The 15654-nt window shown below is 48.1% G+C and overlaps 1 protein-coding gene and 1 long non-coding RNA gene across 3 annotated transcripts in view; one reads left to right on the top strand and one right to left on the bottom strand.

Moving 5' to 3' along the window:
* Positions 1–10632: 10632 nt before the first annotated feature.
* On the top strand, positions 10633–12758 carry LOC130596530 (uncharacterized). The gene is made up of 2 exons (XR_008971544.1): positions 10633–10737; positions 12454–12758. It is a non-coding gene; the product is annotated as an uncharacterized LOC130596530 (long non-coding RNA).
* The window catches only part of VGLL4 (vestigial like family member 4), a 75869-nt gene continuing 71533 nt past the window's right edge, over positions 11319–15654 (bottom strand). For both annotated transcript variants that reach the window (XM_057404238.1, XM_057404237.1), the window contains 2 exons: positions 15367–15487; positions 11319–13846 (listed from right to left, as the gene is read on the bottom strand). In XM_057404238.1, coding sequence (XP_057260221.1) covers positions 13578–13846; positions 15367–15487 — 390 coding nt within the window. In that variant the 3' untranslated portion in view covers positions 11319–13577. The remainder of the gene's footprint in view (positions 13847–15366; positions 15488–15654) is intronic.

The raw sequence follows: 15654 nt of genomic DNA, 5'->3' as shown, positions 1-15654 counted from the left end.
AGTGAATTGGTGTCCCTTCCCTCTGTGTTTTTCTCTCCCTATGAATATCTCCTTCCCACCGCGGTGCTTAGTGCCTCCCTGTAAAGGAGAGTTGCTGATGGACGTGCACATTAATTTATCTCCTTTCAGACTGGCGTAAGAGGCAGAGAGCTCTATAATGTAGGTGTGATTTTGCTGGCAGGTTTTGCTTTGTCTGTGAGTGTTTCCATTTCGTGCTTCCAGACTTTTTCCAGCCTTCCATACTTTTATACAGCGATGCCGTAGGTGTTCCCACTTCCTCAGGAACCTGTGACTCAGGCAGTGCAGAAATGAGATGACATCACCGGGTGTTCCAGTTGCCCTTTTCCTAAGCAGGGGCTGTTGGCTGTTCTTCTAGCACTTGCAGCTTTGTTTTTTCACGAGGGGGAAGTGAGGGGGTTTAATGACCTAAGGCAGCCTGGCCGTTGCGAGTAACCACACTATGTGTGTTTTATCCCTTCAGATCACTGGAATCGCTGATGTTGACTTAAAGCAGGAGATCCACGTTTCTACACAAGCTATTTATGAATGAAAGATTTGTGATCAGGCCTTTGCAGAGGTTCTGTCGTTACAAAGCATTCTTAATTCGCTCCTGGTCTGGAGGAGGGACAGCATGGGGGAAGGAAAAGGTCTGAGCATAATTTTCCATTATTACTTTGGAAGTAATACAAAGAGAAGAAATGTGTTTTCCTGCTACTCGGCAGTTTTAATGGATCTCCCTCACTGCTCTCAGTAGAGTGTGTTTGCACCATAGCAGGTTCTTGGTAGATTTCAGTGTTTCCTTTCCTGCAGCTGATATTTGTCAATGATAATGCTGTATAAACACAGGGGCGAAAGAGGAGGAGCCAGACTGAAGTTGGCTCCTCTGCAGTGCCTCCAAAGGCAGCAGGAGCAGGGGTTGGGGCAGGGAGGCATGGGAGGGGGGCAAGCAGTGGCTGCAGCTGCCTTTCTTCCATGGACAACCCCCAGTGATGTCACTGCAGGAGCTGGCTGTTAAACTGCTGCTAATTCCTGCTCAGGAATCCTTGCCATCAGCGGAATGTGACAAGTTGGGTGTCTGTCCAGGTCATTTATTCATAGCGTTCACAGATAGGCTATCAGAGTATTACAGTGAGGTAGTATTGTCATGGGCAGAGGAGTGCTGCCCTTTTGTTTGAATAGGAGCAGTTTTGGATCTATAGAAATTAGTGTAGCAGAGATTTTAGGTACGTCTTTTGGTTGTGCTTGGATTGCAGGGTTCTCACGCAGCAGGCAGTGCCATTGGGGTTCTACTTGAAAGGAAAACTCAAGGTCCGTGTGTTCTGGGAGGTGGTATCAGTAATGGTCTGTCTCCCATGTAAGGTTCTTGTTCAGCTTCCTTTGGTTCCTTTCTTTTCTACATTACCTTTGTGCAGGGGTCGTGCATGCTTCTGTTGGAAAAACTCAGACTGTGACAGTGGCTGTTAGAGCCATAGCTGTGTGTTGTTACTGGTACTGAGTACCAGTATGCTTTGAGACGGTTACTGGGTCACACAAACCTAAAGACAATTTTCCACTAATTGAACTAATTAACTAATTAAAAGCTTACTCTTGTATGTTGCTTGTGTGCAGTTAGGAATGAGTGAGCTATACCTGATCTGCCCCCGAGCCCTGCAGGCAGCAGCTGATGGTGCAGTACCTAGCTAAATCATGCTCACCCACTGCCTGACACTGTGTCACTGGTGCTCTCAGCAGTCCTGGGTAAGGCATTTCCATTACTTGCTAACTGCATTTCATTGGAGTTCACTAGTACTGACACTACAAACTTGACATAGGCTTCTTTGTTAACCACACTCTGGTTTGACAGGGAGAAACAGGGAGCAAGTCAGCTAGTGTGTGTGCAACGCTCCCCTTTTGCTGCAGATACTCTCATTTCGTTTCCAGCACTTATAGTTTCTGCCACTTAATTTAGCTTCCTGTTGTTAGTATGTGAAAATGTCATGAAGAGATTCTGGTAGATAACGTCAAAGATATGCAGTGCTTAAAAATCAGGTAGGAACAGCAAATAACATACCTGTTGGTCTGAGATATTGGAAAAGAATGTGGTTTAAATGTCACCTGAGTGTCGGGAGGGGGGCTGACATTCACGCCACAGGACATGCAGCAGAACATTGTTTCAGAGTATGACCAGATTACCTTTTAAAAATGCTGCTTATTTAGGGCAGCTTTGTCCTCTACGTAGTACTCATAGACATGGGAAGATGGATTGAGGCAGCACATACAGGCTGTACCACAGACGTCCAGTGAGGCCAAAGAAAGTCACATCGTCTCCACCCCCCATCCTCTGTCTAAGCATGCTTTGGTGGAGCCTCTTCTGCTGAGTAAGTACATAGTACAGCAAGACCAACCTTGGCTGAGTCAGCTAGGCATTGACACAGGACACGTACAGAGATCATACAGGTATATCTCATCTCTAGCATTGTCTTTTAATACCTTTTAATCAGCTTTTACAGAAGTGAAATTCATTTGCCTTGATTTTTGGATGCTCTAAACCAGACTGATGATGTCTTAAACTGGGTTTTGGAATTCTAAAAGAAAAAAAGAATCTTGTCTTAAGCATGTATTTTAAAAACCTTATTTGTGTAGCAGAGGATTAAATAAATGTGTTAACTTTTAACTGCTTGCTGTTTCAGTTCTGCTCTTTCTTGCATGGATGTGCTGGATAATACGCTTACCAGGATAAAAGAGCTTTGTTATTCGCGTGGAAAAGAGACACAGAAAAGGAAGAAGTTAGTGGAGTGCACTTCTTAAAATGAGTCCCTGGTTTTGAGGCTTTTGTTGGTTGTTACCAGTCTGGCCGGGGGACACTTCACTGTTTGTCTCACAGCACGTGCATGCTGCTCCCTAAGGGACTCTGGTCCGCACTCAGCTTGGGTTGTTAGCACCACTGGAAATCAGGGTAGCAATATAGCAATCCACCACTATAGCAACATAGCAATCCACTCTGAGAGTGGCTAGAAATAATGTCAGTTGTGTTCTCCGAGGCCTGCGCTGCCATTTCACGTTTCTGTCCCCTAGAACTAAAGGCTTGGGTTCATTTGCAGGAGGAAGGTGTGCATTGACTTCAGTATTGGAACAGAAGAATGAAGAAGCAAGAAGCAAGTAAGAATTGGACTTGTTTGGTTTTTTTTAATGTTCTTAATTACCAAGCATTTCTGATTAGATCTCACCCTAGAGTGGAATTGTTCTCCAGGGGAGAAAAAACCCTTTCCTTGTCCATTTCCTGAGTGAAGTGCAGAGAACTGGTCCCGAACCAAGTACCAGGTGTAAATAAGTTGCCAGGACCTGCAGTTTGTTGGACTGCAGAGTGGTGTCAGTGATGTTTGTGTGGTTTACTGGACTTTCACACTTCAGTCATTGGCTGTTTTCTCCAGTGAAACTTCCCACAAAAAGAAATACAAAACTTTAGTTATGAGAGAAGAGCAAGTGAACTGAGGGCCTGTGAAATCACTGCCCCAAATCGCTGTTGTAATGAAGCTCCAGCAATTCTTCTGTCCTACCTTGCTAGTATTTTCTGTTCTTCCTCTGTTTCCATTCTAGATGGGAGAGGGTATGAAGGGGCAGAAGAAAAGCAGAAGTGCCAGAAGCAGAGGAACGTGGAAGAGAGCCAGGACACACAGCTGTCAAGAGATTGGCTTCCTACTGGAGGCTTTAGGAGCAGTGGATCAGGGGTGCCCCAGTTTGGGAGCTTTCCCCTCAGAGGTATTGTCACTGCTGTGGAATAACTTACATTCCTCCTAAGAGCTTCACTGTGTTTCCATGCATATTGACAGGTCTTGGCCCTTCTGCTGGTCGGGGCCTGCCCATCTATGGGAAGTTCTCCTAAGGTTTAGCATCAGTTTTCTTCTGTGTTGGGGCTTCCTCTTGGGTTGCTCAAGCTATAGGGTTTCAGAGCTTATTAAGGGAGCAGAGGATAGCCAGACACTTTCTGCTTCTCCCTTTCTCTGTTGCAGAAATTGCTACTTCTCTTTTGTCACCCCACTTTTCTGGTGCTCTCAGGAAGGAGAGGAACATTCTTAATGTGCACCTGCAGAGGAGTTAGACCAATACACTTGCTTAAGCAGGCTTAAACACCATCCTATGTGGAAGTTCTTGGAGTGTTTTGGTTTGAGGTTGTAGTGTAGCTGATTCCCACATCAGGGCTGCAGAGCTCAGCAATGGAGGCTTCCTGAGGAGAGGCTCTTTACTGTTCTCCAGTCTGACCAGTGGGGTGGATGACAGTGTTCTCAGCTCTCAGAATGTTGTTGCTGGTCTCCCAACACTGGGGGTTTTGTTTTGTGTTCCTTCGGTTCCCAAGAATCTGGTTTATTTTTTCTTCAATTTCAAAATGAGTACATCTGTTTTGTGGCTGTGCAGCAAGACTTGGAAATGTGAAGCCACAGGCCTCAAGAACAGAATGATTCCCAACTGTAATTATTTATAATAACCTGATTTTAATTTGGCTTCTGAAAAATCCAAGTGGAATATTTTCTCATGATTTCAGGGAGTTCTGTGAGTACAGAACAGGGTTGTGGTGAGGTACTGGTGCTACTGCCTTACCACCTTACCATTGCTCACTTAAGTTACAGGCAAAATACCTGCATGGCAGAGAAGGCTTCCTTGTCCCTGCAACGCTTTGATTCGTGTTATGCCTTGGTATCTGCGGAGGGCAAGCAGCCAGCAAATCAGCTGAGATTTGTGCAAGTAATACAAAAGCAATGGTCTGGATCCTTTCTTTAGTACTACAGAGGCAGAAAAAACAGTTTTGAATGGCTGTGGAGTAGTGTAAAGACGTCCCCAAGTCCAAGTGCTGTTGATTCTCCAGTAGCAAGAGCACATAGTTGGCAGCTACGATGCTTTATGTGTCAGTATACCAGCGTTAGATGTTACATTCTGGGCAGCAAATCAGATTGGATGCACTCACAGTTTTCTGTTGAGCTCTGGAGATCTGCATTCTGAGTATAGGTTTCATTGCTGTTAATGGCTCAAAGGAAGGACTCGCACTGTAGAAGTCAGTTCAAGGAAAGCTCTGCACAGCTGCAGCTTTGGGAGCCTTGGGCAGATGTCACTGGTGCAGTCTGGCAAGTTACTCTGGTTTTATGGCAGCCCCAAGGAACTTTGTGCCAGCTTACTGCAGCTTCAGCAGCCACAGTGGTGTGAAGGGGCTCTGGTGCTGTACCTCAGCTTGGTACATGTGGTGCAGGTGGAGGGAAGGGGCCAGCAGCAGATCCAGGGAGAGGAGGGCAGGGATTGGTGTGTGAGCTGGGTTGGCCGTGCTGATAAAAATTAACACTTCCCTTAGAGGAAAATGCATCTGGGAGGATGCCCCAGGAGGACAGAGGGGAGGGAAGATGGGATCTGTCAGGGACAACTGTAAAAGGAACCGACTTTTCATATAAACAGGAGAAAATTTCCTCCTGCCTTCATTAGCCTCTCTTTCCTTAATGATGTATTACTGGTAGGTCTGCTGCTATTGACTTCAATCCTCAGCCTTTGCCCAGGCCTTTTCACATTTCCTGTGAGAGCTGGCAGGACAGAACTGCACTCAGAGCTCAGCTGTAGCAAGGCAGAGCAGGAGATCCCACACTCCTCTGTCTGCATTTCCAAGCAGAAATGGTTGTATTTGTGGGATTAATCACTAAAGTGTCAGCGTTTGATTTAGTGCTGCTGATCTTGCATCATCCTGAAAGGTCACAGCTTGACTCACGTTACAGGCTACATTTGCAAGCCTGGCAGTAACAAAGCATCATTTGTGTGTTGTGAGGAGATCTGCTCTTGCCATGAAAAGCTTTAAACCAAGAGCCCTGCATCCCCCCATGTTCTGTGGGTGCTGCTTTGCAGGACTTGTATTCTTCATTTCCCCACCTCAAAACTCAGCAGTTGAGCTGATGCCCTTCCATTGCATAGGCTGGGGAAGCTGAAGGCTAAGTTAGCGAACGCGTGAAATGACAGGAGCCGTTCAAGACACCTTTCACTAGAGGCTGCTCCAAGCCCCTGTGTCCAACCTGGCCTTGAGCACTGCCAGGGATGGGGCAGCCACAGCTTCTCTGGGCACCCTGTGCCAGCGCCTCAGCACCCTCACCGGGAAGAGCAGTCATCATCAGTTTGGTATCGGTTCCCATTTATTTTTCCCAGTGCTTCCGTTGGCAGGGGTCAGGTTGGGGCAGGAGTTTTCTCCCTGGGGTTGTTTCTTGCCCGTTGGCCAGGCTGGACAGAGCCTTGGGTGCCATGGTTCAGTGTGAGGTGTCCCTGCCCGTGGCAGGGGGTTGGAACTGGATGATCTTAAGGTCCTTTCCAACCCAAACTGTTCTGCGATTCTACGGGATCATGTCCCTGTTGTAATTCCTTTTGAGAGCAGGTTGGTGGTGCTGTGAAGAGGTCGGGGCGAAGCGCGTGTTCCGCAGGCGGTGATGTCCATGGTGCTGCTGCGCATCGGGAGCGTCGGAGGTGAGACCTCAGCTCTCTGCTGCTCTGTTCCCTTGGGTTTGTTTTCACAACAGTGTGTTTGTGTCACAGACCAGGAGGCTGCAGCAGCCACACAGTGCCGGTAACTGTGAATGCCGTGAGGAGATGTGTGAGGAGTGAAAGGAACATCAGGTTAAATAAAGGGACTTATAAACACAGTGGAGGTAAGGGAAAGGGACTTTGCTGCTGCTGCTGTAAACCACACAGCAAATGCTGCCTTCCCTGTGGTACTGCTCAAAAACACGCCTGTGCTGCTCACGAAGCTGAGGCTGAGCATTTCTGTAGCCTTCACAGAAGCCCAAGAGCTTGTCACTTGGAAGGAAAAAAAGGGAAAAGGAAACAGGCAAAGGAAAGGCGAGGCCGTTGCTTTCATCTCTGTTAGTTCTTTCCGTTATTGTCATCCCCACTTCCCCCTCCAAAAATCCAACCAACCCAATCCAACGTTTCTGGGTGAAAGGCTGGGTTTAGGCTGAGAACTGAGTAAACAGTCTTGAGATAAGCAGCTTTTTGACTGTTAAATGTAGCAGGCCCGGGGCTGACACAGCTTCATGTTGGCAGCTGCCTTCACGTCTGCCTTTGTGATGGAGAGAAGACAGATGTTCTCCTTGGCACGTAAGAAAGCTGCTGCTCAGCAAGATGAAATGTGAAATCAGAGTGAACAGTGCAGCAGAGAGCAGTGAGTGGCCAGCCTGCAAGCTGGGACAGCCTGATGTGGATGTCATGAGGTGGGTTCTTCCTTGGAGTCAGCAACTGCTTTGTCATTATTTAGAAGCTATAGAGGAAGGAACTCTGCTTTTTCCAACTCTGTTAAAATCTTGATGCATGGCACTGAGTGAGCATCCACTGAGACAAATCCCAGGCCAACAGGTGGAGATGCTTAAGTGATACAGCAGTTGGCAGCTATAAAACCCCTACAGCACACAGTGGTCTGATGGATTGGGTTCCTGTGATGGCTGGGTCACAAAGAAAAACATGAGAGTTTCCTATTTAATGTTACTTGTGGATTCTGTTGTCAGATGAGTCTGGGGGCTGCCTCCAGCATGACAGGGTCCACTTCTAGCACCGGAAGCAGGAGCCACGTAGGAGGAGCTCATCCTGGGGAGAGCCTGGCGTTCTGCAGTCCCTCTGTGTCCTGTGGCAGAGTAAGTCCGTGTTCACTGGTGTGGATGCTCCAAGGAGAGGGAAAACCCTGTGGGTGAGGTAGATGGATGCCGAGGGTGTCAGCAAGGAGCCAAGGCTCTGCCTGTGGCAGGGGTCCCATGGGCCCGATGCAGAGGGCTGGGCCCTGCTCTACTCTCAGCACGTCCCTTCCCCTCCGCGTGGGTCTCTGTGAAGGCTCAGGTGTGACAGCAGAATTGAGCACAATTCAGACCTGGTGCCAGCCTCCCCAGATGGTCCAGGGTGGCCGTGGGCACATGCTGGGCACGTGCATCCCCCCGTCAGAGCTGGTTTAGGGAAGACTGAAGGCTTTTTTAACTGCAGTTGAGAATGAGAAGCTGCAGCGCTGCACAGGCGCTTCCCGCAGCAGCAGGGTGCTCTGGCTCCCAGCTCTATGTCCAGGCACAGATTCACCCTTGGAGTTTTAATTAGATACAACGTTTAGTTCATTGTCTTGCACTTGAACCACCGGCAGCGACTGTCCAACGCTGGGCTCTGCCTCCTCCCGTAGCTGCTTTCAGCCGGTGCTGAGGGTGTCCCTAAGGTACGTGAGCTTGCTGTGAACTACTAAATGCCCCAGGGAAAGTGTGACATCAGAGAACTGGAGATAGCAGCAGTGTCTGTGGCTTCTGATCACAGATGAAGTGGCTTCTTCTCCCCAGAAACGACTGGGAGCAGCAGGGTCTCCCTGGGTCCGCGTTTGGGCAGGGTTTGGCTTGGACTTCGCCACAGTCCCAAAGGTTTGAAGGCTGAGCACCGGGGGGAAGGCCTCGTACCTGCATGGTTTCACTCCTGGCTTTGCCATCGGTCAGAGGTGAGTGAGATCTGCCCAGGTCTGCTGCTCCCTTTTGAGGCTGCCCCGCAGTGCATTGGATGTCACTTGTGTGGAGCGGTGCCTGCGGGAGCCTCCCAGCACCAATCTTGGGTGGAGCAACCCTAGGAAAGCCCTGGGACAGAGCACTCCCTTGCACAGACCAGAGATGCAGAGGGCTGCGGCCTTGTGTGCTGTGACAGGAGAGCACCAAGGGGAAATGGGAGGGCTTTGTCCGAAGAGCAAGGCAGCTGCTGTGGAGCTGTACGTAGCTGCAGTTAAAACCAAGCAATTTATCTGTTCTGGCTCTTCTACACAGCACTTGAGAGAGCTGCTCCGCAGAGAGGGGGGCAGCATGTTCCCATGGAAGGAGAGCTTTAACAATTATTATAGCAGTGTATTTTAGTTACTGAATTGGTGCATTTTCTGTCGTTGGCCCTTCAGGATAAAGCACGCTTCACCACTGTCTGCTGGGGGAAGAGCTGGAGACACCGTGTTAGTGTACTTGGAGCTAGAGGAAGGGGAAGCTCCCGTGTCAGGAGGATGCAGACTGGTTGGTTTCTTCCTTCACTCTTCCTCAAGAAGGATCTAAAGACGGTGATGGGGCCAGCGCCAGTGAGTACAGCCCTGACACAACCTGCATCTGAAACGCTCCCGACGCGTGGTGCCAGGGCATCACGCTGAGCAACGCAACTCGGTGGTGTGGGGTTTGCTCCGTGCCTGCAGCCCTCGTGGATGGGTCCCAGCACTGCTGCTGCACACAGGCCTTTGGAACAGGGCTGCGGGAGCGTTGGTGTGCTGTCACCACGGGCTGCTTTGGCCTCCCGGCAGGACCTGGTTTCTTCCCCACTGGCCCCAGCACAGCCTGTGGAGCAGGATGTCCACAGCGTCCTGTGCGGCTCCATCTCTGGTGTTGAGCGGGTTACACCTTCCAGTGTTGTGAACAGTCCAGTTGTAAGGTCCAACAGGTCAGCTGTGCTGTGTCAGTGTGGCTGCCTCACATGCAGCAGCAGCAGCAGTTCCTTGCAGGGTTTGCTGCAGCAGTGGCAGGAATCTCAACATCCATCGGACACCAGTGCACCTCTACTGAGCACAGGCATGGTGTGGTACCCGCTGCCTGTGAGCTCCCCTCACTGCCGCCTGCTGCTGTGGTTGGAAAGGAGATAAATGTTGTGCAAGGTCCCAGCAACCCCACCGGGTGAGGAAAATCCCATGGGAAGGTTCCCTATGGTCAGGTACCAGCAGCACTGTTGGTGCTGCACACATCTGGTGTTGGTACAGATTTAGCAAGTACACAGACAGCAGCACTGCCCGTGTGCTACACACAGATGTACACTCCTGTTGCGTCAAGCCATCACTGTCTGTGTTTGTGTGTGAGGTTCATGTTCACAGCTAAAATGTGATACATAGAAATGCATAGCTGTACACAGCTAAAATGAAATACATAGAAACTGCATCCAGGAGCGATGGATGCACTGCTGAACGATGCAGAAAGATGTGAACTCCATCCCCGGCATATTTGTGATGTCAGGTCTGGTTTCTAAACTAAACCCCTGCTTTGAATGGAATTAACACAAATAATGTGGTCTGTGTGTATGTGTAGGGGTGAGGGTACGGATGCACAGTGGGGAGTTACCTTTTGTTTAGGCCACAGGAGAAGGTAAGCCACGACAAATAGCGTAGGACTTCATAATCATGTGAAGCGTGTGTGTAGGGTCCAGTTTCTCTAGGCCATGGTGCCACCCTTTGTGTAACATTACTGCTAATGAGAAAGATTATGTGGCAGAAAAATGTGTCTTTTAACCTTTATCACATAGAGAACAGAGCACGGTAAGTTACTGACCTGAAAGGCAGCCATGCTGCTGGTCCTGCTTCACGTAGGCCCCAAAATGTTGGTGCAGGGATGCGTTTTCCTAACAGGAAGCCAGCTCCCATCAGGAAGCAGACTGGGAGGCTCTGTGTCACCAGCCTCCCTCCCAAGGGCTCTTGAAGTGTGTATTTAGCTGCTGTCCATGGACATGGGGAGACGGCTGCGTCGCAGCTGTGTTAAACTCATCATGCTGGATGTGTCCTAATGGGACCTCCTAAACCCCGCCACTGACTGGAACAGTCTCACCTCTTCCAGTGACACTGAAATCCATTACCCCTACCTGGCTTTTATACAACAGTAACTTTGTGTCTCCTTGGTTTTAGGGTCTCCTCCTCTAATTCCAGAGACTGCTCTCCTACATTCACTTGAAGTTCCTCTGAAGGCTTGCGCATGGTTCACCAAACTTCCTCAAAATCAGGTAATCAGGATTTTAAGGATTTTGTTTTTAAGGATTAACCATTTCCAGTCAAATGAATGAATGAATGGAAAACACTCACCGGAAGCACAAGCCCCTGGATTTCTACCTTGGAAATACAGCTGCCTCCAGCAGGGAAGAGTTCCTGTCCTCGGGACGGAGCTCGAAGAGGGACAGAACAAGATGAGGACACTGGTGTCTGATGAGTGGTGCAGGAACCGGCTTCCCTGGTCCCTGACCCCCCCCCCCAGCCCCAGCCCGCAGCACGGAGGCGGACGCGCGGTGATTTAAGAGCACTTTTATTGTTCTTTAAGGCTACTTTTAAGTACAAAAAAACCCCAAAACAAAACAAAACCAAACAGCTGTCTCTTCCCGCCCCAGTCCCGGTGGGATGCGGCCGCGGGAGAGAGACCTATTTTACACATTTACAAACACAGAGTCTGCCAGACGCAGCTGTAGGTGACCCGGCTCTCTGAGGGAACCACCACCGCGCACGGCAGTGACTGCGGTTTAGTTTCCTTCCACCCCCCCCCCCCCCCCCCCACCCCCCCTTTGGCTCTCAGGACATTATTGTGTCTAATACATGGTTTACCGGACAGATCGCATTACGTCTTTATTGCCCTCAAATCCATTTACCTATCTCAGATAAGTAAATGTAACCTTGTAAAACAGCTCTTATTGAAAACATTAGCTTTAGAAACATCATCTCATTTGTGTTTACAAAGAAATATAGGAGTCACATTTTCCACAGAGTCAATCTACAGCATTAGTATTTAATGTTACGATGCTCAGTAGCCTGTAGCAATAACAAACTAGTGGCTATTAATGCTAATGCAGTGTTCTCATAGAATAACTGTGTTCCTGCACTTTTACTGTATTACAGACAAATCTACAACAAAAAAAAAAAGATCAACTTTTTTCTCCAAACAAAAAAGAATGATTACAATAAAGGAAAGGGAAAAATTAAATAGCTACATATCATTAACAAATTAATTGTTCCTCAAAAAATACCTACAAATTTCTCTGTACATTCTTTACGCACAGCGTAACGATGGTCTTAAAGTTACCTATATAAAAAAGTGTTCTTTTAACAATCTTCCTACAGAGAGTAGGGTACTGAATGCCAAAGCAAGGAAGCGTTGACTACCCAGTAGGATGGTAGTGAAATGTGTCAAACTGGGGGGCTTAGGTGGTGGGGGTTTCATTTGTTAAAGAGAATTGAGCAGCCACCTTCTCAACCAGAGCAAGAGCCAATCTCCCGATCCTTCCAAATTAAATAGCTTAAAAAAGAAAACAAAAACACAGAAGTAAAAGCCACAATGGACCCAAATACTGTAACGTAGTCCAGAATACATCACACGTAGTTCATCTTCCAGCTAGTTCTAACCTTCTACACTGAACCAATTGTTTCAGGTAACCCAGTAGAAAAACAAAGCCCTAGTTGCAACTGTACTGGGAAGATGGAATGTCTGGGGGAGAGCAGTTACACATAACAAGAAGAAAAGCTCTTTACTAGCCCAGCTGTGGGTTTACGCCTGCCTCTATCGCCTACTTTCTAGTTAGTAGCTATTAATATAGCAAATGATAATAAACGCAGTAATACCTGTATAAAGTTCTCTACTGGAGGAATGTATGCTGCAACTTGGCATAGGCTTATGGAGAAGCTTAAAAAAACCCTAAAAGATCATATTTCACAAACTGTAACAATCTGTTGTCCAGCCAAGGTACGTCACGGTAACCGTTTCTGCAGCTGGCTCAAGGTGGATTACACAGACTTGGGGTCAGGAAGCAAATCCCTGGTTAAGCAGACAGGAACAATGACTCGGTCTTGCGCAAAGCTGTAGCATCCTGTACCACGCACCATCTATCTCTGACTGCGTCGTCCGAGGCCTGGCCTGAGGCTGTCCTCTTTGCTGGCTGCTACTAAAGTGAATATCAAATACAAATATCATAGAGTACAACTGTACCAGCAGTAAGTATATCTAGGATTGTTACTGACAAAAATAAACTAATTCTGAAGAAAAGCTAATAAGTATTATGATTCTTACTGTCTATACATTAATAGATACCAGCTATTTTTCATAAAACATGCATCGTTAAGCACTATTGAACCCTCCGACCTCAGCTCTACTCTAGCAAACTGCAGTGTTTAGGAAAAAATGCCCGTGTTCTGTAAATTATGCAGTCCAGTTGCAAGCACTAAGCACCTGAAATCTAAAGAGAGAAAGACCTATAACCTGTATGAGACTTCCCCTTCCAAAGCTGTTTTGCTTTAAGAAAAAAATAAATCAAACTGATAGAAATGTCATCCTTAAACCCTTTTTTCAGCAGTTTGCCCTCAAAATATTAGCGTCTTCCAGAAAGTTGCTATGCAACTTCAGTCCTCCTCCAATAGTGCAAATCATACATGACAGTTCTTTTCAAGTATATACATACAACGTTACTTCACAGAGGGAAAAAGAACCAAAACGAAACAAAAAACCCCAAAGCAATGTAAGCAAACCAGACAAATCTAGTTTCAAGAAGCTAATAAAAGCAGAAAGCACTTGGGTCAACCAACTAAGTGTGATGGCTTTTGTGGATTAGCGTGCATTAGTTTTTTTTAAGGGGCAGCAGATTTGCATCAGAGGTTTCTTTGGTAATTGAGGCAGGAAAAAAGGATGCTACATCAGATGAATCGTTATGAAATAGTTCCTGCTATCATCTTTAAGGGCACCCTTTCACAAACAAAGTGAGTACACAAAACATGTGTTCAAAACTAACCTCCCTTCCCCGACACTACCGTAAGCACTGTTCAAAGCTCAGTCAAACCATGCAAATTCACAAGGGTCCCGGTCCCCTCCTCAGGAGACCACCGAGGGCGAGTGATTATGATTGACCATGTGAGAGGAGGGGGAAGCCTGGCCCCGCCGCGACGCGGACTCGGGGCTGCTCGAGACGCCGTCCTTCGCAGCTTTGATCTGCAGCCACGTATCCCCAAGTGCTTTGGCAAAGTGGTCATCGACTGATCCTGTGATGGACACGGAGTTTGCCACTGGCTCAGGCTCCTTGTAATTCTTGCCAAGGCTTCGGCGGAAGTGCTCTTCCACCACCGGGTCGCAGGCAGTGGTAGCTGCACAGGGAAAGGAGGCAGAGAGTGTGTTATTTCAGGGCAGAATCCCGTTTTCCTCAGCATAAAGCAAGACCTTACAGCAGTACAGAGCTGTTGGTGAATGGGGGGAGTAGATGGAAGGGGTTACAATGAAGAAAAGTAATAAATGGAGTTACATATCTTTGTATTTCTGCAACCTGCAGCTGTTAAGCGTTTTCTATACAATTTTAGTTCTTCCTCAGGCTAGTGACGACTACAGTTCTTGTTCTATGGAAACACTCTCCCAAACAATCCCATAGAAGTCCTATTTAGACTTAAACAGAATTAAAGATGGAAGCAGTTCTTTAAAATCAGCTCCCAAGCCTGCTGATACCAGCTGGATGTGGGGAGACCTCATTCTAAATTACACTGTGCCAAACGCTGATTTCAGGGTATCATCTTCCTCTACGTGCTTTGTGCTGAGAGCCAGTCTGAAAGCTGACTGATTCACTACCTCTGCATTAGGTACTGCAAGCATTAAAACAGCATCATAGTATCGCAAGAGAAACAAAGAACCTTAAAAACAGGGTTTGCGCAACAATAGTAGTTAATTCTTCAGGCTCCATGTGAGAGAGCTGCAGTTTTATGCTTTAGAAACATCGTCTGTGTCTACATGAGATTCATCTTTAAAGTCCCCTTCAAACTGGCAGGATCCACGCGACTGCCCTTAGTGCCACAGACAGGCTTGACTGATCCCAAAATACACCGGAGCATTGCCCCCAAGACCTGTTCAAGCGACATGAGACAAGTATCCTCTGACAACGTCCACCACTGCTGCAGAGCCCATGTAAATACAGCTGGGGCTCGAAGAGGGAGCTCGCCTTGGACAAATACCAGCAGGTTTCTAGCAAACTTGTGTCCTCTCAGGTCCTTCACACTAGTGAAGGTCTCCTCCAGGGTCCCGCCTCAGTTGTTAATTCCGGGTTTCAACAATACAGGGATCTTCTTTGAGTAACAACCACACACGCACCCCCCCACTGTGGAATTCAAGGGCCCTACCTCTGTCTTGCTGGTGTACAGGAGGCAGAAAGCTGACGCTCCCTGCCTGGGAGCAGCTGCCCTCTACAGCAATGTGCGCTACCCACACAGACAGACGTGGAGGGTATTTACTTCGGAAGAGTATCTGTACCTTCAGGAAGAGGGTTTTGTGACTGCAGTTCAATCTACTGACTCCTGAAGGAGCGGAGAAACTGCAGCACCTCAAATGACAGCGTGGCTGGATCTGCTGTCCATTAGACAGTAACTAAGGACTTGTTTGTGTGGGGTATGTGTTTGTTTAAAGCAGCTTTTCAGAACAAGAACGAACCCCTCTCTCCCCAACTCTGAACTGGTACCTCCACTGTGGCACGGGACCGGCGGCTACGAAGCCTGCAGAGAGGTGGCTGTTGTTTCACCTCCTTTTGTCCCTGTTTGTTAATACATCAGTGCCTGCACTGGGCGGAGGGTAACACGGCTGTGCTGCTCTCCCAGGGTGCAAGGGGCAGCGCAGGGTGCACACTTACTGCTGGCGGGCCTCCGGTACGGGGGCACGGCGGAGGCACAGCCGCTGTGCGCGATGGGGCAGTGGGACAGGTTGCAGTTGCGGTTGTTGGCGGAAGCGCAGGTGATCACCGAGGGACGGTTCTGAGGGGGACAAGAGAGAAACTGTCAGTCACTGTCAGCCAAAGCTGTAGCAGCAGCAGTTCACTGCAGCAGCACTTGAGAGTGCAGGCACTGAACAGAATCCCAGCAGTGAAATAACCCATAAACCATCCAATTCAGTAACGAGCATTAAACCCCAAAATACTTGG

The sequence above is a fragment of the Pezoporus wallicus genome, unplaced genomic scaffold (genome assembly GCF_028554395.1).
Source record: "Pezoporus wallicus isolate ANWC-B61680 ecotype Strahan unplaced genomic scaffold, APGP_CSIRO_Pwel_v1 contig_5935, whole genome shotgun sequence".
Lineage (NCBI taxonomy): Eukaryota > Metazoa > Chordata > Aves > Psittaciformes > Psittacidae > Pezoporus > Pezoporus wallicus.
This window is presented reverse-complemented; position numbering and strand designations above follow the sequence as displayed.